A 25,445-nucleotide genomic window follows, 5' to 3' on the forward strand; every position below is an offset into this window, starting at 1 on the left:
ACTAAATGGATTAAACCTGCTGCACACTGTCGTCTAGCTGCGTTTTACGTCAAAGCAGTGGAGGCAATATGCCGTAAAAAAGAAGGTGGTCACAGCACAGTCTCCTGTGTTTCCGCTCAGCCAGCTGTTAGTCTCTGCAGTGTCGTCCACCTGCCGCTGTCTAGACCCCAACCGCATGCTTTAAGACATCACAGGGCATCCAGAGAGTACTCTGTATGCCAGGGACAATGACAAAATAAATAAGTCTGCTGCATGCTGACGGGCACAATGTTAAGGATTCAGTGTTTCACGCTGAGGGGACAGCGCTCATTCATTTTTCCCACCCTGATTTTCTGAAGCTAATCCCTAAACAGTTGACCTGCTGCCATCACAAGGGAAACACCGTTTAATTTAAGAGCAACACAATTACCTTGGAGAATGCAAAGGAATTTGTAGATGCATGTTTCCCACAAGCAGACTATTTTAATACATCTGTAAACCTAACTAATAAATAATCAAACCCCTCATTCTTTGTAAGCCTTTTTAAAAACAGCTGATATTTTCACAAAGATGTAACTGCAAGGACTGCTACCAAAGTGTATTGCAGCGCAATGAAACATCTGGGGTCTCATTTATAAAACAGTGCGTAGGATCCACACTAAATATTTGCCTACATTCAAATGCACGTAGACCAAAAATATTTAGATTTATAAAACCGTGCACAATTTCCTTTTATAAATCCCAAATCAACCTGTAAATGTGTGCAGCTGGTTCAGCCTCACATCCCGCCCTCTACACACCCACATTCAACCATAAATTGTCAACGCAAAGGCACCTCATGAATGTTGATAATTAGAGATGAACCTGCTGATCGGTGGATCTTCACGGTGAATCACGGCAACTACCGCGTGGAAGAACACTTGTTCCCTCCTAATTCTTCCATTGTGCCAGAGTACATATCGTGCAAAATATCACATCACGAGTGTCACCGAAGTATTTTATGCGTCTCATGTAAATGTATAAATTTAATGTTGGAGGCATCATGTACAACACGTATAATGATGCCTCTGACACATTTAATTTCACTTCATATCACACGTTATTTTGCACTTTTATGTTCTATTTATCATAAACAGTCAAACCAGCAGTGCTATTTGTGCTTGATACCTCTTACATTTAATGTGTACATTTACATGAGACGCATAAAATACTTACTTACTTAGAATTAGGAGGGAACAAGTGTTCTTCCACGCTGTAGTTGTCGTGATTCACCGTAAAGATCCACTGATCAGCAGGCTCATCTCTAATGATCAACATTCAGGAGGTGCTTTGCGTTGAATGTTTATGGTTGAATGTGGGCGTGTAGAGGGCGGGATGTGAGGCTGAACCAGCTGCACACATTTACAGGTTGATTTGTAAAAGGAAGCAGCTCACTGGCAGGCGTACAAGGTTTTATAAATCGGAATATTTTTTGGCGTACGTGACTTCCCTCCTTTGAACGTAGGCAAACATTTAGTGTGGATCCTACGCACTGTTTTATCAATGAGACCCCTGGTTTATAGCCTCATTCAACTGCTTTGTATCTGAAAATGTATTCATCTATTACTCATTATACAACTTTTGAAGAATTTCCTTACATTGCCCTGTAAACATTTTCAAACCATATCAAATAAACAATTAAACAAATTTACCGAATAGTATTTAATGGATTTGGGAAGTTGAAGGCTAAGATGTATCAGTAATAGTACTTCGCTAATGTACAGTTGCATCTTTAAAAAAGGCTAGAAGAAAGTTAGAAGAAAGTCAAAAACAAATTTAAAAACAGCTTTTTAAATGTACTTGGTAGAATGTCGGATTAATTAGTGCTGTGTAAGAGCAACATGACCAAATCCAAATTAACTTAGTGTACTAGTTAGCAGGTGGGTCAAGGTTAACTGAACTGCAAAGAGCTGAATGTTTTGCTGTGACGAACAGATGGTTCGCTGAGATTAGACAGCTGACCCGCTCACGGCTTGGCTGAACGTGTTATGATTCCTCTGACGCCTCATAGCAAAAACAACAAGCTTTACCTGTGATTTTAATGTAAGTGTGTAAAGTGTGCATTTAGTCCGATTTTTTACCCTACATAACCGTAGTTAGTTGTTTTCAATACATTTCAGTTCACACGCAAATACATTATTCAAAGGTGATTTTAAAAGACGATAAGTATCTAGAAATAAATGTCATGATCATCTGTAATTACAGCTGAAAAATGTTGCTCAAAGTATCTTAAGATGGATGGAAACCTCCCAGTAAAGAGTTGTGTTTTTGCAATGTAAGATCTTCTGGTTAATTCCCTTTTGGACTCCAGTGCTGTTTCTGTGGAAAAGCGGCCGGAGGTCAGATTAAAAGAGTTGGTCACGTGTAAACCAGGTTAGCGTTAGGGCTTAGAGGCAGATCATTGTTGGAGGATATATAAACCAGCTCAAACAAATAGTCTGCCCACACACATAAAGCGCTGTTGCTCTCAGGTCGTCTCTTTCTGCACGACTGTAAGTGTCAAGAAATACGAATAAGGATAGAAAAATATTTGCCTCAACATTTAAGAATCCAGGATCTACACAGGACATCTGCTCTCCATCTCCTGCACATCTCCTCTCTGCATCAGCAGCCATGGTGCTCGAGGAGAATGAGTGTGACGCTGTCTTTGAGACCCAAATCACTGTAAGTACCCCACAGAGAGCTTAAGTTAACCTTGCTGCTAGATTCACTGCTACAGCTATAATCCTTGTGCAAAGTTACATGACTTTTACCTCGATATCACAGGGTTTTTTTTTCTGCATGGCTACATATAGAGTGCATAGACAATTAGGTGTCATGTTATGAAGATATATACAGTATATATATATATATACAGTATATATATATATATATATATATATATAAATTATATGTTATATTATCAGTATTTGGTTTCAGTTCAAATTGAAAATATATAGAAACACTGCTCTAATCTGCTAAAACATAAACTTAATTTGTAAATGTTTTACTTCAGCCACACATAAACACCAGTATAAATGATTTGTTTGTTTTAGGAGGAGGATGTGGAGACTCACTATGGGAACGTCCACTGCATCATGACAGGAACTCTGAAGGCAAACCTCCCTGTCATCCTGACATTTCATGATGTTGGACTGAACCGTAAGTCCCAACAATAGTGTGGTGTTTGTAAAGTTTATATCCATCATCACTCATCACTTTGTTTAAGCTGAAAACTACATTTCTCTGGTATTGTATCTTAAGAAATACAGTTTGTTGGTTCATTATGAAAAATTATCTTAGTTTGCATGAATGAATCAAACTATTCTTTCTAATATTTCATATCCATCAACACTTTATTTAACAGTTTAATCCAAGCGTCTTGTGCATTTCTAATATATATATTATTCTCTATAAATAAATATATATCTGAGTGATGTATATTTTTTTTTTTCTTGTGTCATGTTTTCTTATATTATATTTCATATTCCTATCACTTAACTTCAACAGGATTTATGTAATTTTTGTTTTTTCTTCTCATAGACAAGTCCTCTTTTGATACACTCTTCAACCACGAGGACATGCGGGAAATCATCAGACATTTGCCTGTTTGTCACGTTGAAGCACCAGGACAACACGAGGGAGCCAAAACGTTGCATCATGAGTCAGTTCACTGTCTTTGTTTTTCTCAGTCTGTAATGTATTTACATTTCATGCTGTCATTATACCCACATTATTCAATATAGTTAAAAAGATAGTGGATCCCACACCTGCTGATGGTTATGGTAACTTTTAACCCTTCAGATATTCCTACCCTTCCATGGACCAGCTGTCTGAAGCGCTGCCCGCTGTCCTCAAACACTTTGGGTGAGTTAATCTGACACTCAACAAATACTTTTCAGTTGTCCTGTCGTTAAAAGGTTAGACTATTTCCCCATGACACACTAGGATCGACCTCAGATTGACCTGATTGATTGTGTGCTTTGCAGGTTGTGTAGGGTGATCGGATTGGGAGTTGGAGCTGGAGCCTACATCCTGGCTAAATTTGCTGTGAGTTCAAATGTCGTCTCTAAATCCCATTTGAACTTGACAAGGGATGAGAGCATAGTTTGATACTTGGTTTGCAAAAAGTTATAAAGTTTCAATCTTTATTCTCATCAGCACAGATCCTCACTTTCCCCCTAGTGTACACAAGCATTTACGTAAATCAGATCCATGTCAGAGTTACTGATAAGATCTTTCCTATGCATAGCTACACAGATACAACTAGTATCCAGTACCTAAGTACTGGATACTAGTTGTACCTAAGTTCCAGAGGTTGGATGACATTTGATAACTGATAATTTCATTCTTTGCTGTCTGAAACAGCAGCCATGCTATCAATAAAAAACTCTGGATAGGGAATAGAAAGTTGGAATCTAAGGTATAAACTGAAATCTGGCTGTAAAAATCAATGATGTAATCCAAGAACATGACACACTTAAAAATGAGAGAACTGCAGAAAAACATGTTAATATACTGTAGGTAAATGAGTTATTGAATTAATATTACTAACAGGTCCTCTGTGTTTGTGTGTGTGTAGCTGAATCACCCAGATCTGGTGGACGGATTGGTTTTGATCAACATCAACCCCAGCGCTGAAGGACTAATGGATTCTGTTGCAAGCAAGGTGAGCAGCATTTGTGGTGTGATCACCCACAATGTATTGTAGAATAAGATCAATATCTATTTCAAATAATGTGTTACTTTCAATCAATACAACCGGCTGTATTGACAGATATTAGATTACGTTTGACAATAGGCCACAAGGAGAGTAGTGAGAGTGTTTGTCCTTGTGTTTGATTTTTCATTTCATGATTATTTTAAACCTGCTGTAACGTAGATATAGTATTATAGGCTATTATCTGAATGTAGCTGAATGTAATTGTGTGTATGTTTTGTGTGAAGATCACCGGCTGGACCCACACTCTCCCGGACACAGTCATCACACATTTGTTTGGAAAGGTAAGCTATCAATTCAAAAGTGAATCTTAAAAAAGACTCAGTCTTAAATATAGAATACTGATTATTTCTGTCTTCCTGTCGAACTGATTTTTCAGGATGAGATTGAGACCAACCATGACCTCATAGCTACATACCGTCACAACATCACAACAACGATGAACCAGTCCAACGTGAGTCTGTTCCTCCAATCCTACGGCAAACGCAACGCTCTGGAGGTGGAGAGGCCTGTTCCTGGAGGAAACATCAATGCCAGAACCCTCAAGTTAGTACACTGATCTTCACAGAGGGCATAGCAACAGGAACTTCAAAATGGATAGTCTGGTGTTTTTTCACACATTATAATGACCTTGTTAGTGGTAAGAGGTAGAAAGCATCGAACAAAGTGTAGGTCATCATCATTACATTGTTAGCTCTGTCAATCTGTGTCTTAATCTTCGTGCCTATTTCACCTGCCTGTCTGTTGGTTTGCAGGTGCTCCACTCTGCTGGTTGTAGGAGATAATTCTCCAGCTGTGGAGGCCGTGGTCGACTGCAACTCTAAACTCGACCCCACCAAGACCACACTGCTCAAGGTAACCAAAGGACTGACTGACTCAGAAATGAAGCAAACAACCAAATCATTCTTCTTTTTTTTAAGTAAAAAAAACGTTATAACAATATAAAGTCAAAGCTGCAAATGAGTAATTAATTCAACTGAAAGTCCATTAACCTAACACTGAAGACTGAAGCGTGACCTTTGCACTTTGCTCTTCTAGATGGCGGACTGTGGAGGACTTCCTCAGGTGGATCAGGTGGGCTGTGACATTTTATTGGCTACTCCGCTGGCAATAATGTAGAATCTGCACTCCTGATTGGTTGGAAAAATATTTAATACTTTTCCTCTTTCTCTCCACAGCCAGCCAAAGTGATTGAAGCTCTGAAATATTTCATCCAGGGCATGGGATACTGTAAGTCACTCGCCTAAACTATCTAAATCATAAATTAGAGTTATCTCAAATGAGAGATCAGTCCTAAAAGTATTCCCATATCTGTCAGTTATGGCAGCTACTCAATTCTTCCTCTGTTTATTTCTAACAAACCCCTATTACACGTCACTTCCTGTAAATGAGAGGATTATTGTAACCCCTCATGGGGTGTTTAGGGCAGAAAATGTTAAACGCATTTATTACAATAAGTGGATTTACTGTAGGTTCAATCAATATTGTGCGAACAATTGATTGAATAAACTCTAATGACCATTAAAAGCTGTTGCAGACGATAAGAAACATCTCTCCTCTTTCTCCAGTGTCCAGCGCCAGCATGACCAGACTCCGTTCCCGGACGGCTTCCGGCTCCAGCGTCTCGTCCATGGATGGCTCTCGGAGTCGCGCGCACACCAACGAGCTGCAGCGTGTCCGAACACACTCACACTGCACCGAGGAGAAGCACGGGCGCTCGCACACCGACGTCGCCATGGAGTGTAATTCCACCAGTAACCAAATCTCGTCAAAGTCCACTTAAGCGGTGTCCCAGAGCGCACTCTGCACTAAATTGCATGCACATCAATCAAAGCATACCTCATTATATCTACCCAGACAGCTTCTCTCTGCCGTGCCCTTTACTCTGCACTATCTCTAGCTGAAAGGTCAAAGGTCGCGAACCTTCATGTCACTTTGCTCTATCCCTCTGAGTCCCTCATCAACTGAACAGTCCTTTCCTGCGTCTCTCTCTTGGCATTATTCCCAATCTCTCCATCCAACTGGTCTCCTTCTCTCTGAACTGTTACTGTATGTCTCTCTGTATCCTTCTTTACTATGTGTTTGTCTCACAGTCCCTGTTCGTGTTCTTTTCTTTCTTTTCTTCTCCCCACTGATCTTGTACCAGAGAATCTTCCTCTTGCTCTGATATTTATCACAATATACACTACATGAGGAAATCGTGAAAGCTGAAATGTTTTCTTTGGAATTTGTGTGTTTATGTAAAACTCAGATGTGTATTCATGTTATTAATATCATTGAAATGAAAAGATACAGTATTTACTAGTGTAATAACTGGATGTTCATAGCTAATGTGCATTGATTATATGCAACGTTGAGAGTTGTGTGATATAAACCAGTAATATGTTACTGATAGAAGTTTAAGATCAGAAATTGTTGTTGTAAATTGGACTGGCTTTGGCAATTTTGTGAAAACAAAGTCATATTGTTAGTGTAAAAACATGTTATATTCAATTCAATCATTAAAACAGATGTAAGTATTTCTTGTGCTATCCATTATCTATGTGGCCCTCATTTATTCTAACCATTTTATTTATTCTAACACTCTGACCTGTTACCCTGTCATTTACTGCTATCACTGTCATGACAAAAACATTGTGATTGTTACAGTAATACAAACAACATAATTCTGACAAAATACTGTTGTTCATGTAATCACCATTCAATCTCGGTTATTTGATTGGATTAATTGTAAAATTAATAAAAAATAAAAAAGACAATATGTTCTGGTTCTGCGTTTTCGTTTCATGTGCAATGCTAAATCAGCGACACAGTTCTACTCTTCTAAGTGAAAAAGAAGACATTTGAGAATGAAGTTGGCGAGATACAGTATACTTCAGATAGTATTTCAATTGAGAGCAGCGATCTAAACATCAGTAAATGTTCCAGGAACGTCTACACTTTGTTTTGCAAAAAAGAAAATCTAATTACATCAATCTTTATATGTCATGCGAAAGGTCATTGCTGTCCATCAACATTGTTTTTGTCTATTTACTGTCAATTACTGCTGGTGTGATGAGAGAACCCCATCAGACTGTCATGATGGTGGAAGGCCTTTCTTGTTATCACAATTGATGGTGTGTCTGTGCAAGTTCTCAGCCACACCGGATTGTATTAAATTCTAAAGAAACATTGTTCATTATGTTATTTTGCAAAGAGATTGTACTTGATATAAACATGCTCTGATGGTATAGTCTGATGTATAAACATGTTATGTTCATCTGGTTGAAAACTAAATCATAGGGTACCTCTCCAAACTCTCCACTAGATGGCGCTCTATAACCTCTCCTGTTCTCTTTCACGGTGAATCACCAGCAGTCATGCAGACAAATAACATTCAAGTCAAATGTCCAGCATCTGCTCGGTTTTTAATATCACGCATTGATCTTTTTAATATCTTTTGTGGTCCATATTTAGCCTTGTCCCTTCCCAGAGGGCTGGATTAAAGTGCATTGTATAATAGTTTGTTTCTAATCCTTGTTTTTTCAATCCCCGTACACACTCATATGCCATGAGAGATTCATCCTTTTTTGTTTTCTTTGATAATCCTTATCCTGTTTAAGCGATAACTATTTTTCATTGTTTAGAACCCATCTTATTATGTACCACATATGCAAAAAATAACAAATCAAGGAGGAGTCAAACAAGAAATGTGCAAGAATGGTGGGAGTCATTCCAATGACCTCAGTGTATTAACATACTTGTCTGTACTAATCTGGAAACTGACTTTCGTTTAGCTTGTGCCTCTATTTGTACATTTTGACTATGTTTAAATCTCAATCAAATACAACTCTATTAAGTAAAGCTGCAGCTCCATCAGAGACACTGCTGTCGAGAAAATATCTGTGTGATACACAACATCAACCGCTCTAACTACAGTATACAGTGGGGTTTAAACTGCATACAGTACACAATATAAGTGGTGCCTGCGATCTGCAAATGGCTCATGGTTGATTTACTCTTTCCTTTTTCTCCAATACTGTTTGGATACATTCATTTTAAACAAAACATGATGTGTTTTCCCCCCCCAGCAGCTGCCAATCTTTGTGACTGCCACGAGTGTGGAGTATATTGCTGGCCCAGCGGACACCATGTAACTATGACGTCGTGAGTTTTAATTAACCTAAGTGTCTCTCTCTCTTGTGCAATAATTTGCATCAGTCTTCTGTTTGCAAATAATCTTTGAACTGAGTGTCTGCAGTTGTGTGTGTATGGATATTAGCTGCATGCATGAATGTACTGTATGTGTAGGTGGGACTGTGTGTAGGCCCGTCAGTAGACGGATTGTTTTGGGCGGTGACAGCGAGACAGTGGAGACACACAGACCCACCACAGCATAATGCCAGCCAGCATCAAAGTCACAATAATTGTGTTTGTGCGTGTGTGTGTGTGTTCGGGGAGCATCTTTATTTCAAAGCTTCTTTTGTTTGGCTTACATTATAATACTATGATGAATAATGTATGACAGAAATCTCTTAAGAGTTCACTTAAACATGAGACATAAGCTCTAGCTCGACTGTGGGTTCTTACATCTTCTGTTTCCTATTATTTCATGTGCTTATAGGTGTAGCTGCATCACAAAAACACTAAATCCTGCAAATGGCCTTCCTCTTTGGTAGACATTTGTGATTTGTCCTATGAGGTGGATTTGATGGCTGCACTACCGGCACAGAGATTACTCGCCCAAAGTGGGGCTGAAAAAGTGGAGAGCAATTTCATTTCAGCTTCACTCAGTAACATGTACCGCACAGCGGGAAAATTACTATTTTCTTCAGACACGTTGGAGCCCCCCCACCACTCCTTACCTGCAGCAAGGCAGTTTTGATCACTGACTGCTACTTAGTTTTCATCAACTCCATCACCAATGAGGCAAACAGCCATTATTATAGACTAGAATAATAGTTGCATGCTGTTTTTAATATATTCATGGGTATTCATTTATTTTGTTCTGTGATCAGCATTGGTTTATTAAGTTGATCATCCTGTGAGCGCTGCTGTTTTCCATGATTTTATGGACATCCTGGCCAGTGGATCTTTCAGTTGTGGACACCTCGTCTTGTTCAAATAAATAGCAATGAATTCACCAAAAGCGATGGAACTGTAGCTAGCAATATTATTTTCTCATGTTGCACAAACTAACAATACATATTAATTATTCCCTGTTAAACCACTATACGGACCCTAAAGACAGTCATACATTTGACCACACACACTGCACAGTGTAAAGTAATTTGGGAATGTTGTTGAGCTTTACTCTCCATGACATTATTTGAAAAGATAAACTGAAGAGGAATACTTGTAGTCTTACATACAATCATTTGGGGGGGGGGTGCTGGACACGTAGGGCCCCTCTCCTGCTGTCAGTGAGCCCAGCCAGCTGCAGCCATGTTGGAAAGGCTCAGGCTCCAGCAGCAGCAGCAGCAGCGGCGGTGCTAACAGCTAGCGTCAGTGGACACCGACTACCGGGCACGGCGCTGTTGAGGACAAAAACAGACGGGGAGAGGGGAGCATAACGGAGAGATACAGCCAGCCGGTTCTGCTATCCACGGGGTGCATACATTGATACAATCCGACCCTACTGGCTGGAAAGGGTGGCTGGTTCCGGAGAGTAGGTGCGGCCGGGCTCCAGGGCTACAGCGGGTGAGTATTGATCCCTCTGGGGGGGCGGATTAAATGGGAATAGCCCACCGTTAGCGGAGCTAGCTTAGCATTAAAGGGGGTAACACACACACACACACACACACACACACACATAGACAATGGGGTTAACGCGAATGCAATACGCGGGGGTGTGTTTCTATGCGCTGGTATGGGGGTTTATGGTCAATGATCGTGGACTGGATGAGGTGAAATACTGTTCATTTTGACAGCGCGAAGTCATTTGTATTCCACACAGACAGACAGTGGTGCAGTGGCCGAAACCACCCCTCTCCCCGTTCCTCCCGGTTAGGTGCAAAGGTCCAAGCCAAGGAGGGTTTCTGTCATGCAGAGCAACAACGCCATGGCGGAAACATCTGTGTTTTGATGAATTAAGTGTTGCTCAAACTGATACTTTTTCTGGTGCAAGCAGCGGGGTTTGAGACAAAGCGGTGGCAGTTCTTACTTAACCTGCGCGTCTCAAGTGTTTTGGGTTGCTGCACACTTATCGCTGTGGTAGGCCGAGTGAATGTATTGATATTTGAACCAGGCGCCAATCATCCCCTTTAAGCATGCCTGGTGGGATTTAAGCACTATTTTAGGTGCAATGTCACCATTTGCTGAACGTGGTGCCCAGCAGCCCTGTGGATGTGATTTATCAGTTTTACTTTTGGGTTTGACAGTCAAAGCTGCCCTCTCATGTCTCCCTACAGATTTCTGTTTTCCATCCTTTTTCCCCATCTTGTTTCCTGCCTTTATGTGACTGTTGCCCTCTTTCACATCTCCATACACGTCCCCTTTGCAGCCGAACTGGAAGTCTTTTATACTTGAATGCAAGCCTGACATGTAATTAAATTCTCTTAATGATGGAGCATCTACTTGCAGGTTTTCCTGTAAAGGTGACAATGACAGTGTTTAGTGAATTATCAAGAAATGTAACTTCCTGGCATTTTCATGAAGTCACTGCCCTTCCCAGTGTAGATATTATTGAAAATCTAGTTAATGTTTGCTCGATTGCATGTCCAGTCAGTGCTGTGATTCATGGCTTTTCCTTAGTGTTGTACACAGGTCTGCTGTCAGATATATTAAAACCTGACTGGTGCATATCAGTCATGTTGTGCCATCTGTCCTGTGTTATTGTAATTCAAATGTCAGACTCTGTGAGTAGAAATTATAATTTTCATACCCGTGTTATTCACACCATAGATAATAAAGGGCCTCTGCCTGTCTCTCCTTGCCTCCTCTCCCATCACTTCCACCGATCTGCAGAGGCAGGGATGTGGAAAGAAACATCGAGGATGTTGGATCAATCTTTACAGTCGTCTGTTTTCAGTCAGAAAGAGATAAAGATGAGAGCACCGGATAAGATGGGAAGCGAAGGGAGAAGCAGTGGGAAGACGATTACAAATGAGCGCTGAGGAGGAGAAGGAGGAGGAGGAGGAGGCAGCGGTTTGGAAATGAAACTCAGCCCCCAGGTGTGTCAGTCTCAAACAATCAGTGGGCGGGTGTTTCCCCTCTCCTATAAGTGACAGCATACTGTACAACTAGGAAGTGGAGAGACCGAACAGGAGCATACAAGGGCGTCTGTGATTTCGCAGAGGTTCGGTCCTCTGTGTGCCGACTGTCAACATGCATTTCTGGGACTTCCTGGGCTGCACCAATAGAGGTATGAACGCGTGTAGTCATGCTGGTGGCTCTGGGAATGTGTTGGGCTGTGATTGGACTGGTGTAAGGGTGCTCTGTGCTAGAGGGTCTGGCAAGGCTGAGGGCTGGAAAGGAATTTGTGCTGCTCACCGCGGTGCAAGCAGTTGCATGTGAAAGGCTCACAAACAGGTAGAGTGTGGAGCACAAACAGAGACGCAGAAGGCTCCGATAAAGTGTCAGCCTGCTCCGTTTCCTTTGATACACCTGGGTGGTCGCGTCTGACACCACATTTGACGTATTAATGAATTGGCACAAATTGTTTGTGTCTGTTGCCCTGTGCGTTTGGGGCGCTTGCCTTCATGAAAGGTGTGAAATTAAATGTTTTTTTAGTCCATATGGTCGAGTCATATTTTTGTTTACTTGTTTACCTGCCATTCAATGTTTCTTTTATTATATGATTGGTGAACAATTTGAAATTCCCACAAACCTAAAGATGGAGTAGAACAACCACAGCTGCCACTACACGTATTACTATTGCTTCAATTATTACCGCCATTGATAGTCTTACTGTGACTGTCACTACCACTGCGACTGCCACACTTCCTCGGCACACTGGCACCGTTGAGAATGAAATACTGACTGACAGCTGTAATTTAACAGCCTGCTTATTCATAGGAGTCACTTTAACTGTTCGGTAAGATGAGCTTTGAATTTATCACCCATTTAAGCTTCTATTAAGGTTTTTTTTGGTGCCCTGACCATTCGTTGAAATCCTGTGAATCTGAACCTGCATTCACAGCAGCCGAAAAAGGTCTAGATTTTAAGACCTGTATGTGACTCACATCCGTTTTTTCCTTTGTTTACTGCACAGAGAAACTGCTTGAAATCCGATCTTCTTGACTCTTTTGGGGGCAACCGACGTCTGGTCAGACCTGTACCACGAAGAGTTAAACATCAGATTTCTGTTTGTGTATAAATGCAGCAAAACAACCGCAGGCCACTGCTATCAAATGTCACTTTTCTTGTCCTCAGGGCTATACGAAAGGAGTGCAGCTGACAGCGGCTGTTAGTGGACGAATAAAAAAACCAAACGACGAAATGTCTGACAATTGTTACTTTTAAATGGAAGTATAAGACGTGTTAAAAAGCAAATAGCTCTAGCTTTAGTCACCGCTGCCTATGCAGATGGTCCTCAGACATTGTGTTTGTGTCTGTCATCGTTGGTCGATAAAACACACACACACCCTCTTACTCAATAAAGGCTGTAAAACTCTGCCTTATGATCTCAGTTATGTTGTGTTTGCTTGTGTCTTGCCTCAATTGTGGTTACTTTATTGTGCCGTATTGAATTCCAAGACGGTTCTACCTCCAACACCCATCCTGTGCCCCGGGCCATGTTTTCTGCTATTGCATGAATAGCTAAAGCTAAGATACCTGATGGGTTGGGTCATATTCTTGCCAGGCTAGGTCTTGGACGTATTTATACCCGTTTAGTCCATGCTTGTTGGAGCTATAGTTGTCATTTTTTCAGGACAGCACAGCAGCAGTGTGTCTGTTTTGACCAGTGAAAGTATGACTGGAGGCCTGTTTTCCTGTTGTGTCATCATCAGCCGTCCCCTATTTGCATCTGTAGCTCGCGGTGTTGTTTGACTGAAATCCCATGTGGTCAGCAGCACTCGCTGTCGGATGCTGTGATTGTTTAATAATTTGCATTACACCTCATCAAACTTTACATTTAGATGTAGTTCTGATGTCTGGCTGTATCTTCAAAGCAATGAGTTAGGTTACGCCGAGCAAGTTTGTGTGACATATTTGATACTCAGTGCCACAATAATTGGAACACCTGCCTCTAAAATCCATATGTAGCATGGGAGTGAATGTCAGTCTGTCTAGTTGTTGATATTCAACACATTGGGCTTCATGGTGATGGGAAGTCAAACTGAGCGTTTCAGAAATCTGACTTAGCAATTGGATCATGAATCAAATTAAGAACGGTTTACAATTATAGGCAATAATGGATGAATGTCAATATTGTCCAAATCTAATCTCCTTTTTCCTCCACAATGTTTTCAGACGGTCAGTAAGTCATAAACACATTTCTTTACTTTGCATTTTACTATAATTAACAGTTTCTGCAGAAATGCATCTCAAATGTGCGATTAGAGCAGCAGCAGCAGCCAGAGGAGCACAAAGCTGTCCAATATATTTCTACAGTAGAGCAGCACTGGATTCATTTCTAAATTAGACACATTTCACTTACACGGTTGTTTAATTAAGTATGTTGGTGTAAAATCGAGTGTTTTGAAAGTACCAACAGAAATATTAATCCATGACTGGACCACTGTGGCTGTAAAATGTTTGCTTGTATCACGGTTGTTGGAATCTTTTCATAGCACAAATTCTTTTTTTAATTGGCAGCAGACCGACTGCTTAGAAGTAATTTATATCATTTAAAAACATACAGCAAAAACAGTGGGTGTCTGATAGCAAAATCCTTAAAAATTATTGTGTTACTGAAAGGATTTAGAGGCTCTGACTGGCGCTTCTGTGGGACCCCCGGGACACAGTATAGTTTGAATCAATGCATTTGTGAATGTCTGAACGTTAACTTTGGTGCAGTGCACCGCACACCGTGGACGAGCCATAAAACAACGCGTAAAAAGGCTTGTTTGTGTAAAGAAATTGTATCAAATGAAAACTATAAATCAGTGAATTTACGTGAAACTAGGGAGGCATAAAGGAGGATCTGAGAGGGCATGCTGGAGTCCTGCCCTGTAAAAGTGTTCATATAGAGCTGAACACATTGACTCTTCAAAGAACATCGCTCACAAACAAAACATTGTGTCGTTTTGTCACATCATTAATTTGAGGCACTTAACATTAACAGAAACGCATCATTTACTTGAACAAACTAGTCCTAGAATGACTTAAAATAGGAAAAATAGAAGGTTTAGGATCCAGTAGCTTGACCCAAGCTGGTAAATATCTGGATTTGTTAAGTTTAGTATCTCGTGAATATCTGTTGGACTTTCTCTCTTTTTCATTTGCACAGAACAATGGAAAACCTTTAGGTAGTCATTTAGATAAATAGCAAATAAGTAATCCATTCTTTCGTTGGATGTCAGTCTGAGTTTTAGCTTTTTTTTATATATTTAGTTGGTTTAATTAATCTGTTATGTTGCATTACAATATTGTAATTGCATTATGTCTTTGATCTAACAGAAAGACTTAAATGAAAAGAAGAATGTGTGGTTCAGTGTCTTGACCAGGTGTGAGGGATCTTACTCGCTCTGTAGAGGATCTGTACTGTGTAGCGCTGAACTCTCTGACATATGAAATTTAGCATGCGGCTTCATCTGATTGTGTGTAAGTAAGCGAATGAACCTCCAGGATTGGCCTCTCCTGTAACTGGCCAGTGGAGGTTATTAACGCAGGTGTTTCAACAGACAAACACGTTTCGGTGACGTCAGCTCCTTCTGCCAAACATACGAAAATACAGATGTGAAAGGGGCGGCCTGGTGTGAATCAGACCATTCTCGCTTTCTCCAGTCTCGCTTCCTTATCTCTGCAGCAGTCCCAATACTCCAACAATGGCTCTTTAGCTGCTGCTTACGATGACAGCTACCTCATTAACGCTGTAGCTGCTGCCGCGGTGACTCTATTCTCCTCTCCGATGTTGCACTCAGTGCTGCGCCACTATTCTGTTGTACTCTACGCTCCTGACTGCTGATCAGCGCAGACGGGCTGCAAAAGGCACTTTGTTTGTTTGTTTGTTTGATGAGAATGGAGTTGTGCAATGCCGTTAGCGTGGCGTCAGCTGTAGCGTGGCCTCTGTAGTTTACAAGCCGGAGGCAATAGTTCTCTACTCTTGAGTCGGGAGAGAGGGAAAGGGAAAAAGGCAGAGAGTGTGAGGGAGGAAATGTGAAAGAGTAGGAGGGAGAAGCTCCGTGGAGGGTTTATGCAAGTGCAAAAGGTTTTAAGCGGTTCTAGTGACAGATGTCTCGGTACGGTTCTGATAACAGGTTCTAGTTTTGGCTCACTATTGGTGGATGTGAAAGATTAAAGTTGGAAAGCGAGGTGCTTTCTGGTGACATTGAGAACATATCTCTGCGTAGAGGTTTGTTTGAAAGCAGAAAAGCCTCTTTGTGTGGTGATGTGCATGTTGTCGTACCTTTTGGTATTTAAACATTTGAACACACACTGGCACAGGCTGCTGTTTCGGGCAAATGCGTGTGCCAGGGGCAGATTCATAAGTGTATTTTTAACAGCATTTCAATACATGCTTAGACCTTTTCTACTGAATGCGCTGCCTCTCCTGGCTCAAACAAGCGTCGGTGCCTTAATGATACATTTGTCACTGGTGAGTTTTACACTCCGAGTGCGAGAGAGGGAGAATATTGCCAAGATTTCCGTTGCATTGCTTTTGTTAATAGCTTCGTACTTGTAGCCAACGTTTTGGACACAACTCTGCCAGGAACAAATTGGATTATGTGATTTAAAGGAAATGATGTGAAGTGTCGGAACACGCACTGAGCAGCAGTGAATCAAAGTAAAAAAAAAAAAAAGAAATGTAATGTAGTTTATTAGCGTACAAATATCCTTAACTGTTTCCCAATGCTTTACTACATTCCTATCCTTACCTGATTCTGATTTTGAGTGTGTTTGCATGAAAAACATCAGTGTTAATACTAAATTTACTTGACTTCAGAATACGCTACTAAAGGACTCTATTCACTCACAATGCATTGCATGGAAATTAAAGTGCCAGTGTGCAGCATGTCAGAGGATCTATTGGCAGAAATTAAATGTATTAATCACGACTGACGTGTTTTCATTCGTGTATAATCACCTGGAAATAAGATTCTATGTTTTTTGGTTACTTAGAAATAACCCTTCATATCTACAAAGGGAGCGGGGTCTTCTTCACAGAGTCCCACATCTTAGACACCATGTTTCTACATCAGTCGGGCAAACCAAACAGTCAGATTGCTCCGACTACTACTTTATTGTAACAGTGTCCTTTGTACCATTTCACAGTCTACAATACCTTTAAGGCCACCGTAGTACTCCGATACGCTTGTGAAACCGCGGTACTGCCGGTAAAATCCATGGAGAGCAAAAGCGTGGTACCGCTAGCTGCCGTCTGACTTCCGTTGCTCTATAAGTATTGTTATTTTGGTAGGGATGGCCTCTAAATGAGGCAAATGTGTTAAGTACTGAGTTAACCAGTGCGCATGTGTGTAACGCTTTTAGTTCTAGAAGAACGGAAGACGTGTAGCCATTGTTGTTGATGTCGTGCATAAGTTTTAAGTAAAGTCTTAAACGTGTACAGTTGTCGCTGGAGTTATTGAATTAACAAATGGAGTTACCACGGTTTTGCACTCGGTGGCAAACATTACCTTTGCCTTGGAAAGGGAGGAGTAAGCGGAGGAGTGTTCAGTTGGTTGCAATCTGCAACCACGCTGCAAGAAACAATTAATACACACTGGCCCTTTAAGAAGATTCTCACAGTGTCCTATTCGATTGTAAATGCTAATTGTATACAGTACATACTAATTCTCATAGTATACTGTGTATTACTGTAGTACCGTTATTTCTAACTCAGGAAAAACTGAAACAAATAATGACGCTTTTCCTGTACAAAATGTAAAAAAGTACATCACTTATTTCACACAAAGAAGACATTCATATGGAAAAGATGTAATCTTACTGTAGATAATATGAGACATAGCTTTGGCATACTAATTAGCACCACAGCGCCTGTTGCTTAGTAAAAGATCAGCGTTGCGTCAGAGCGTTTGGACTTTTCATCATATTGCTCATTTTGTTGTAATTTCTACGTGAGCTTGTAAAGAGCGAGAAGATGGGATAGAGGAGTGGGGAGTAGAAGGCGACATGAAGGGGGTTATGAGGCAGATTTGAGGGTTGAATGAGGCCAGTGGGTGACGGAGCAGATAACATATTCCTCGCTCCGACTGTCCGTAATGTAGCTCGCATTAAATCCTCCGGATTCAGTCGAGCTGCTGCTGCTGCTGCTGCACAGTCACTGGTTGGTCAGTGCGGACATGTAAACCAGTGGATGTGCTTAGTGGGATTAGAAATTGACCCCGTCGGTCAAATATACGAAGCATGGACAGTTGGACTTTCCAAGTGATGAAAGTCCTCTTTGATGTGTTAAATGAATCACCAAAATGATCCTCGATTCATTCTCCTCCTGTTAATGTATAAAGAGAAGCTCATTAGATTGGAGAATACAGTTTATATGAAGAGCAGTTAGCTTGTTTCCATACAGACGGGGAGGCAGAGTTTATCTGTGCATGCATGCAAGACACAATCTGTGCCTGTCGAGTGTTTGATTCTTGAAATGGTGAATGGACAATTAATTGCAAAACTGTGAGGAAGAAACACAATCTTATAGTTTTTGCCTCAGACAAATCTTACAGTAACTCCTACAGTACAGTCACACTTCCAATCATGGAATAACACTGTGTTATACACACACACACACACACGTGAGTAAAATCTTGTTTTTTTTCCTCTTTCTCTAGATATTTCCAGAATAACATACTACACTGGTGAGTATTTATTTATTTCTGTTCAAATACAGGCAAGTATTGTTGAACTTCCTGTCAACTGATGGTAGAAATGTAACGTTTTTACTGATGTCATTTTTGATACAAGCAGATATAAATCCTTTTTAATTTGATGAGATCCACGCTTCACAAAGACAGAAACACGTTCTTTGGTCTTGGTCTTGAAGAGACCAGGTAGAGATAAATAATTTCATATAGATCAGAGAATTTATGGCCCTTAAGCACCAGTCTCTCTCTCTCTCTCTCTCCATGGCTGTTGCTAGGTAACAGTTGATCTTGGATGTTGTATATTTGGAGCCGAGAACTCGTCTTTCCTGAAAAGGACAGAAGCATCATTTACATTTCTTGACCTTAACTTTGGCAAGACGCCCGTGTGGAGACGTGTTGCCAAAGTTGAGGTTAAGTTTGAGGTTAACTGAAACTTATAATGAGACGATGTTTGCTCGACGGTCGCGTAGCGCGCAGTGTACAGACCGGGTATACAGAACATCTGTAGCCCAAAACAGACCTGAGAATACCGAGAGCACTGCTGATAAGGATCACAACTTAATTTCTTTTTTTTTAGTGGAGCGCATACTGCACATAACATTCAGCCTCCACAACTCTATTAAGACTGATTTACATCATGCTATAATTTTAAGTGACGATAAGACTCGAATCACAAAGACGGATCTGAAGTTATGGTTCACAAGTTGGCCGAGGCATTTAAGAACCACATGTGGTTTCAATCTAGTAAATGAATCAAAACGTAGGCTGCATCACTGATACAAAGATAAGAAGAAGAAACAAAATTGCTCTTTTGTCTTCATCATTAAATATTGCTCGTTCTTCTGTCAAAGTGACTTTTCACTGTGTTCATATTGTTCCTCCTCGCATTTAATTATTTAAACATGACCAACCGTAACCTTGTGGTTATTACTGTAACCGTGAGGTCAACAAACCTTCACCGTAGCGGTGTCCGATCGTGAAGCGCATTTATTTTCCAACCGTGATTTTGAACGACTCTGACAAGAGATGTTTATGGGGTACGTCAGGTCATACATATATGTGTTGCTCTAAAGGGCAGTTACAAACATCGTATTTTGTCTTTCATTTGGAGGACGTATTATCAAATAATTGAATATATACCAACATGCTCTCCATCAGTTTGTGTCACAAAAGGATCACAATGGGATTGTGGTCGGTGTTTTGCATTTGGAAGCTCAGCCTGAACGTGTCAACGTTCGTCTTGTGCTCTGGCACGTCGGAGGAATCGAACGTCAGATTGCTTTATTGCCATTGAAGAGCTGGCATGCTGCAGGAGCAGATGAGATATGTTTGGAGAGGAACCCAGAGTGAGGACAGAGGGCAGTAAAGACCTGCTGAGGGCAGTAGAGACAGACAGACAGACCGGGGGGACGGATAATGAAAAGGAAACAAGTGTGTAAGGGGTCAAACAGTGGAATGTATGTTTTCCGTCGCTAAACTTTAATCCTGGTAAAACCGTGTCTTTGTGTTCATATGTCCCTGTTTATTAGTGGAACTGTTGGTTCTATTAGCACAGTTATAAGTACTGTCAAATCCGGCAGTTTGCATACTTTCCACTGCATCAAGTCTCAATTACAGTGTTTTCTCCTCCTGTCTCTTCTCTTCTCTGCCCTACAAACACACACACACATATATACACACACACGCACGCACACACACACATCCTCCCTGCTTCTGCCTGTTAACGTTTTCGCAGCAGCCTGTACCGAAAACACAGCAGAGGAGAAACACTTGGCTCCCACATGCACACGCTCACTTTTCATATTTTGCGCACACACTCCTGTTACTTAGCCGGCACTCACACACTCTTTCCCACACACGCACGCACACCGTCGCCTGCCTGCTTAGTCACATGCACACACACACTCTTATACGCACAGCCTCTATTTTGCCTCCACACACATAACTCTCACGGGATAGCCTCTTTGGTGCACTCATTTGGTCTGGATGTACAGTGTGTGTGTGTTTGGCTGCGGCAGTGTGTGTGTGTGTGTATGTGTGTGTGAATTTGGGATGATGTTGTGATCTAGTTGCCCTTCCGCTGCTCCAGAAGAAAGCCTGCCGAAGCCAGACTGAGCGACACACAGCCGACTGGCTTCAAAACGGATTTACTGCATCAATTATTATCTTTTTCTCCAACCCACTCACGCAACATCGGTTTCTCTTCATAGTCCTTCTCCTATCTTTGCATCCAGGCTTCTTTAGTTCCTGACTTTTGTTTTTTTGCTCCACCTTTCACTCCGGGTCGCTGTCACTTTATGTTTCTCTCTGTGACATCAGACACCTGCTTCGCCCTGGTTAGCTCCTGCGGGCTCAGAGCATTGTGGGGAAAGCTTTGGAGGCTCAGCTTCTCCCCGGGGTTTCTCCACTTTCTCTTCTCATCCCACTCTCTTTATTTTTAATTCTTTCTCTCTTTTTTTGATCATCCTGTTGTCCTTCAACTCTTCTTTTAGTCTCTTCTTCCTTCTTCTACCTTCATCCGTCGTCCTCTTGCTTTCCTTTTCCCGTCCTGCGTCGGTCACTCTACCTTCCTCTCCCTCGCTATGCTCCATTTTCCGACGCCCCTCTTTGCCCTACATTTTTGTCTCTTTCTTCGCTGAAGCCAGTTTCTCTTTTCGTCTTTCTCTCATCCGTCTTCCCGTCTCCTTTTGACAATATTGTGGATTGACAGAACAAAACTACTTTGTTTCTTGGGAAAGGATGCTTTGATGTAATTAGCACAGCCAGCGATGTTGGTGTTATTTTGTAACCTGGATCAGCATGCGACTCAAGATGTATGGCCGCAGGAAGCCGTCTTCTTTCAATTTCACATCAAGGATTGATTAATTGGATCAGCAGCTCCAAACCGAAGAGCAGAATTTGATATTTTGTGAGGATTTATTGGACAGCAAAATGGCCTAATTGGTAGAAAAATAATCTCCCAGCCACAGAAGCCAGGCTTGAATGTCTGTTTTGGGAAGCTTCCACCCTGCTGAAGTGTCCTCGAGCAAGTTACTGAACCCTCTCCACCCACACGGGCTCCCGCCTACCTTACAGGGATCATCGCATATCGCATTGCACAATGGTCACGGCCTTTTTTTGGGGGGGGGGGGTTAAAGGTCATGACATGAATTGGACGGATTGATTACTAAGACCTGGACCCCGAGCCACTTCCTCAAGTCCTGAAGTAGTGCATGTTTCAGCGAGCTTTAAGAGAGAGCGACTGGCAGTCTTGTGAGCAGTAGCGTGGATTACTGTACCAGATACTGAACTTCCCGTTTTCATCATTTCTCGGTTGTTTTAGCATTTTAGTTTCTTTTGTTGCAGAAGGAAGGTCTGACCTCCAGATCGGGAGCTGAGTCAGACCTTTGTGTGCTGTAGTGGCTGTTGGAGCATTAATGTAACGGACTGGTATATGCTCTACCTCCTGTGGGGATACTTGCTGTGTCATCAGATTTTTACAGCACAAAGGATATTTGACATCCTCTGTTTCCTCTCGCGGGGCTCTTTTCTTTTCTGGAGTTACTTACAGCCTTGGGACACTGGCTTTGATTGATTTTCTTCTTCTTCTTCTATTGAGTCAAGTGAGGTGGCTAAAAGTTGAGCAGAGGATATTATCACCCCTATAACAGATGACAGCTGCTCTCAATTTCTAACTTTTTTGTGGACATTTTAGGATAGCCCTCTTAGTTTCCTTGGCTTATTCAAATTTATATACTCAGATTTTTTTTTTATAGTTGTGTAAAGCCAGGTTAGGATCCGGTCCTGGTCCTGGTCCTATAGGCTCTATGCTGTTTTCGGGGCCCAGCAGGTTTGTCTGGGCCCTGTGGCCAGACCTTGTACCGGCCCCCCTACAAAACAAATGGAGAACAGCGGCTGCATCCCTCTCTGCTGGAGCAAGGGGGCCTGCATCTACGCACAGCACCCCCTACCAAGTAGGTCCTAATGAGTGTATTAAGCAACACACCATGTTGTGTACCAACAAATACACCCTCTAGTTTGATATGTTCTTGAGAATTTAACGAAATTCACAGCTACATAGTATTGGATCCATTCAATTGTTTATCAAATGTAGTTTATTCCTTTAGACGGTGCACCTTGGTTTCATTATTTACAATGAACTCTGCGTTTGAAGCATCTTCTCATTCTGTTAAACATCCAGTTTTAATTCAGCCTGGTCGGTTTTCACTTAGCTGAGCTTTGTTTTCTGCTTCATGAGGTCTGAACGAGACCGATTTGTGTATTTCATCACCCTGGGATTTTCATTGACGACAGATGAGGTCCAGTTGGGGTCATAACTAAGAACTCATAACCAGCTTTAACTTAATGAACTACTTGGTACCGCTGGATAATGAAACAAAGGCACAGTGAAGTGCTTAATGACCAGCTGTGAGTTAGCGATGCTTAATGACAGTTCAACCAAAACTGTCCAATGAATGAGTTACGTGTTGGTGTAGAAAGCTTCATTTGTTCAGCAACTGAACTGAGTTGCAACAATGAATCTCTTTTTGCTTCCTCCTGTTTGAAAAAGCAAGTGAACTACGGTTTCTTATCAGTTAATTTGGCCGGCTTACAGTTGTACCGAGCTGTAATTAGGTCCGTGAATACGAGTGTGTGGGGACATGGTGGTTATGAGTTACCCTGACGCACACACACACACACACACACTCTTAGTGGTGGTCTTTCGTTTTGTTTTTTTGTCTGGTCACCATGGAAAAGCATTGTATTTATATGGATGTGACATTTAGACCAGATATCTATCTATGCTTAGACCAGAGTTTAAAATATACTCATGCATATAGATGTACAACCAATGTTTAGACTTTTTTGGTCTTTGTCCCCTTGTATAGATAATGGGCATCCTCGGCAGAGGAGAGAGTGTAGTGGTGCAGGGGAAGGGGGAGGGCAGAGGAAATTGTTTGAGCATGAGAGAAAGATGAGAGGGAGGAAGGAAGAGAGGTGGTTCAATAGGACAGAGGATCAAATGGAAGGCAGCAACTAAAAGATCTGTGAGCATGTGAGATGAGCGACTGGAGGAGATTAAGAGAGTGGGGAGAAGCAAAGAGTAGCAGATGAAGGGGGGTAAAGGATGGAGAAAGAAGGATACATGGAGTTTGGCATGTGAGGCGGGCAAAAGAAAGGAAACGATGAAGGCTTTGGAAGGAATAAAGACGTAAAGACGGGGATAAATATGAAGAATGAGGGGGAGAGAGGGATGGTTAAAAAAAAAAGAAAAAAAAAAGACAGAGAGGCCTCGGCTCCCCCAGGATTGTGCTAACCCCAGTAACCCAGATAGCACTTAGACGAGGAGATAAACCGTCCTTCAGCTGCTGCTACGGGACAGCTCAACCTTCTGTGGTTTTACAGGCCGACTGTCAGTCACTGGAGCCCCACTGAGAGAGGGGGTGGTGGGCCTAGCAGCCGCCTGCCCCCCCCCCCCCCCCCCTCCTGGCTGCCTGCATGGCCTAGTTGATTTGATTCCTCTTCTTTTCTCTATTTGAATGTGTGAGGGCATGCATGTGGGGATTTAGTATAGTTCTGTTTAGTAGAAATTGGTGCAGGGAGACATAGCTTCATTTATCCTGTGCTACCTTTTTTTTAAAGCATGAATTTATGTATTATGAGATCCGTAATTTGTAGTTCCCCAAAAACTGATTTTTACAAGCTAAAGAATCCGGTAACTAAAGGACAGCCTTTTATAAAATACAGACTTTTATGGTCTACCGTATGTATGTTAATTGTTTATTTTGATGGCATAATGCGCTGCTGTGTAGCAGCCAGCTTGCCGGATAATATAAGAGTTTTAAAAGCACCTGATGGAAGCATGTCCACCATGACATCTGCAATCTCAAATCTGTTGTGGACAAACAGACGAACCATAACGTTTTCCAGTTCTTTGTCAGAGGCAATTAAGCAAAACATCAAACTGAATATATACTCACAGGTAGTATTTCTTCAGCCTGACCTTGAGTACTTAAAATGAATCCAGTCACATGCTGGTTTGTAGCTTCAGTATTAAAGGGCTATTAACGAAAACCTCTTTTGATAAATGCTGCTGAAAAGAAGGTAAACACAGTACATTTGATGGTTATGTTCGCTTCACCAGTAGCATAAAGTAGTTGTATGCATACACCAAGGCAGCGATGTAGGTTGCCTGCCTGCTTTTCTAATAGGATTTCATCAAGCTGTATGTAGTAATTAGGTTCCGCTTACGTGTGTGTGATTTTGTGTCACTGTTGTGTTTCGTCTCAGTGTATGCACTGGGGTGTTACAACAATGTAGTGCTTGATATCTAATCTGATTACTGACTGACCGAGTGAGCAGCAGCAGATGGCTGACTGTGGTTTGTGACTGTATCGCTCCTGTGGTGGCTGACGGACTAGACGTTATGCCAACTGAAGGTTTTAATTGCAGACGTTGACATTGTTCCATCATCTACCTTCAATAGTAAGCGAACACAGGTGTACTGAATTTTAAAGAATATTTTTTTGTGTAAACACCATTTTTTTAGTATATGTGGTTTAAGTTTTCAGTTGCACTATGTACAGAAAAACACACACAACCTGGCGTCTGCTGTCACGCAATACACTGACATGACATGACCGTAAAGCAATAACATGATGATGTATCAACAACAGAACGTGGTTAGTTCAAACATCCCTTTCAAATGCAGTCTGTCTTCACTAAGCTTGTTCAAAAACTATAATGTAATGTGAGGTGTAGTTCACAAAGCTTTGTGATTTGAAGCATTCCCAAGAACTACACAGAGCTAATCTGTCTCTGCCTGCTTAGAAAGCTTAAAATCTCTG

General features: G+C 41.5%; 2 protein-coding genes across 2 annotated transcripts in view; both read left to right on the forward strand.

The window, feature by feature from the left end:
- Positions 1-2,631: 2,631 nt before the first annotated feature.
- Positions 2,632-6,500, forward strand: LOC306700408 (protein NDRG1-like; the record flags this gene model as incomplete). The annotated part of the gene is made up of 12 exons (XM_079165420.1): positions 2,632-2,682; positions 3,054-3,159; positions 3,541-3,661; positions 3,802-3,864; positions 3,987-4,047; positions 4,580-4,666; positions 4,945-5,001; positions 5,097-5,263; positions 5,473-5,572; positions 5,756-5,791; positions 5,896-5,947; positions 6,286-6,500. The coding sequence occupies 12 exons, from the start codon at positions 2,632-2,634 to the stop codon at positions 6,498-6,500; spliced, it is 1,116 nt and encodes a 371-aa protein (XP_079021546.1).
- A 5,445-nt stretch (positions 6,501-11,945) lies between these two features.
- LOC306699558 (focal adhesion kinase 1-like) overlaps positions 11,946-25,445 on the forward strand; it is a 55,444-nt gene continuing 41,944 nt past the window's right edge. The window contains exons 1-2 of the mRNA XM_079164193.1: positions 11,946-12,059; positions 18,586-18,612. Of these exons, the coding sequence (XP_079020319.1) occupies positions 12,023-12,059; positions 18,586-18,612 (64 nt within the window). The 5' untranslated portion in view covers positions 11,946-12,022. The remainder of the gene's footprint in view (positions 12,060-18,585; positions 18,613-25,445) is intronic.

This window comes from Pholis gunnellus (assembly GCF_910591455.1).
Source record: "Pholis gunnellus genome assembly, chromosome: 8".
Lineage (NCBI taxonomy): Eukaryota > Metazoa > Chordata > Actinopteri > Perciformes > Pholidae > Pholis > Pholis gunnellus.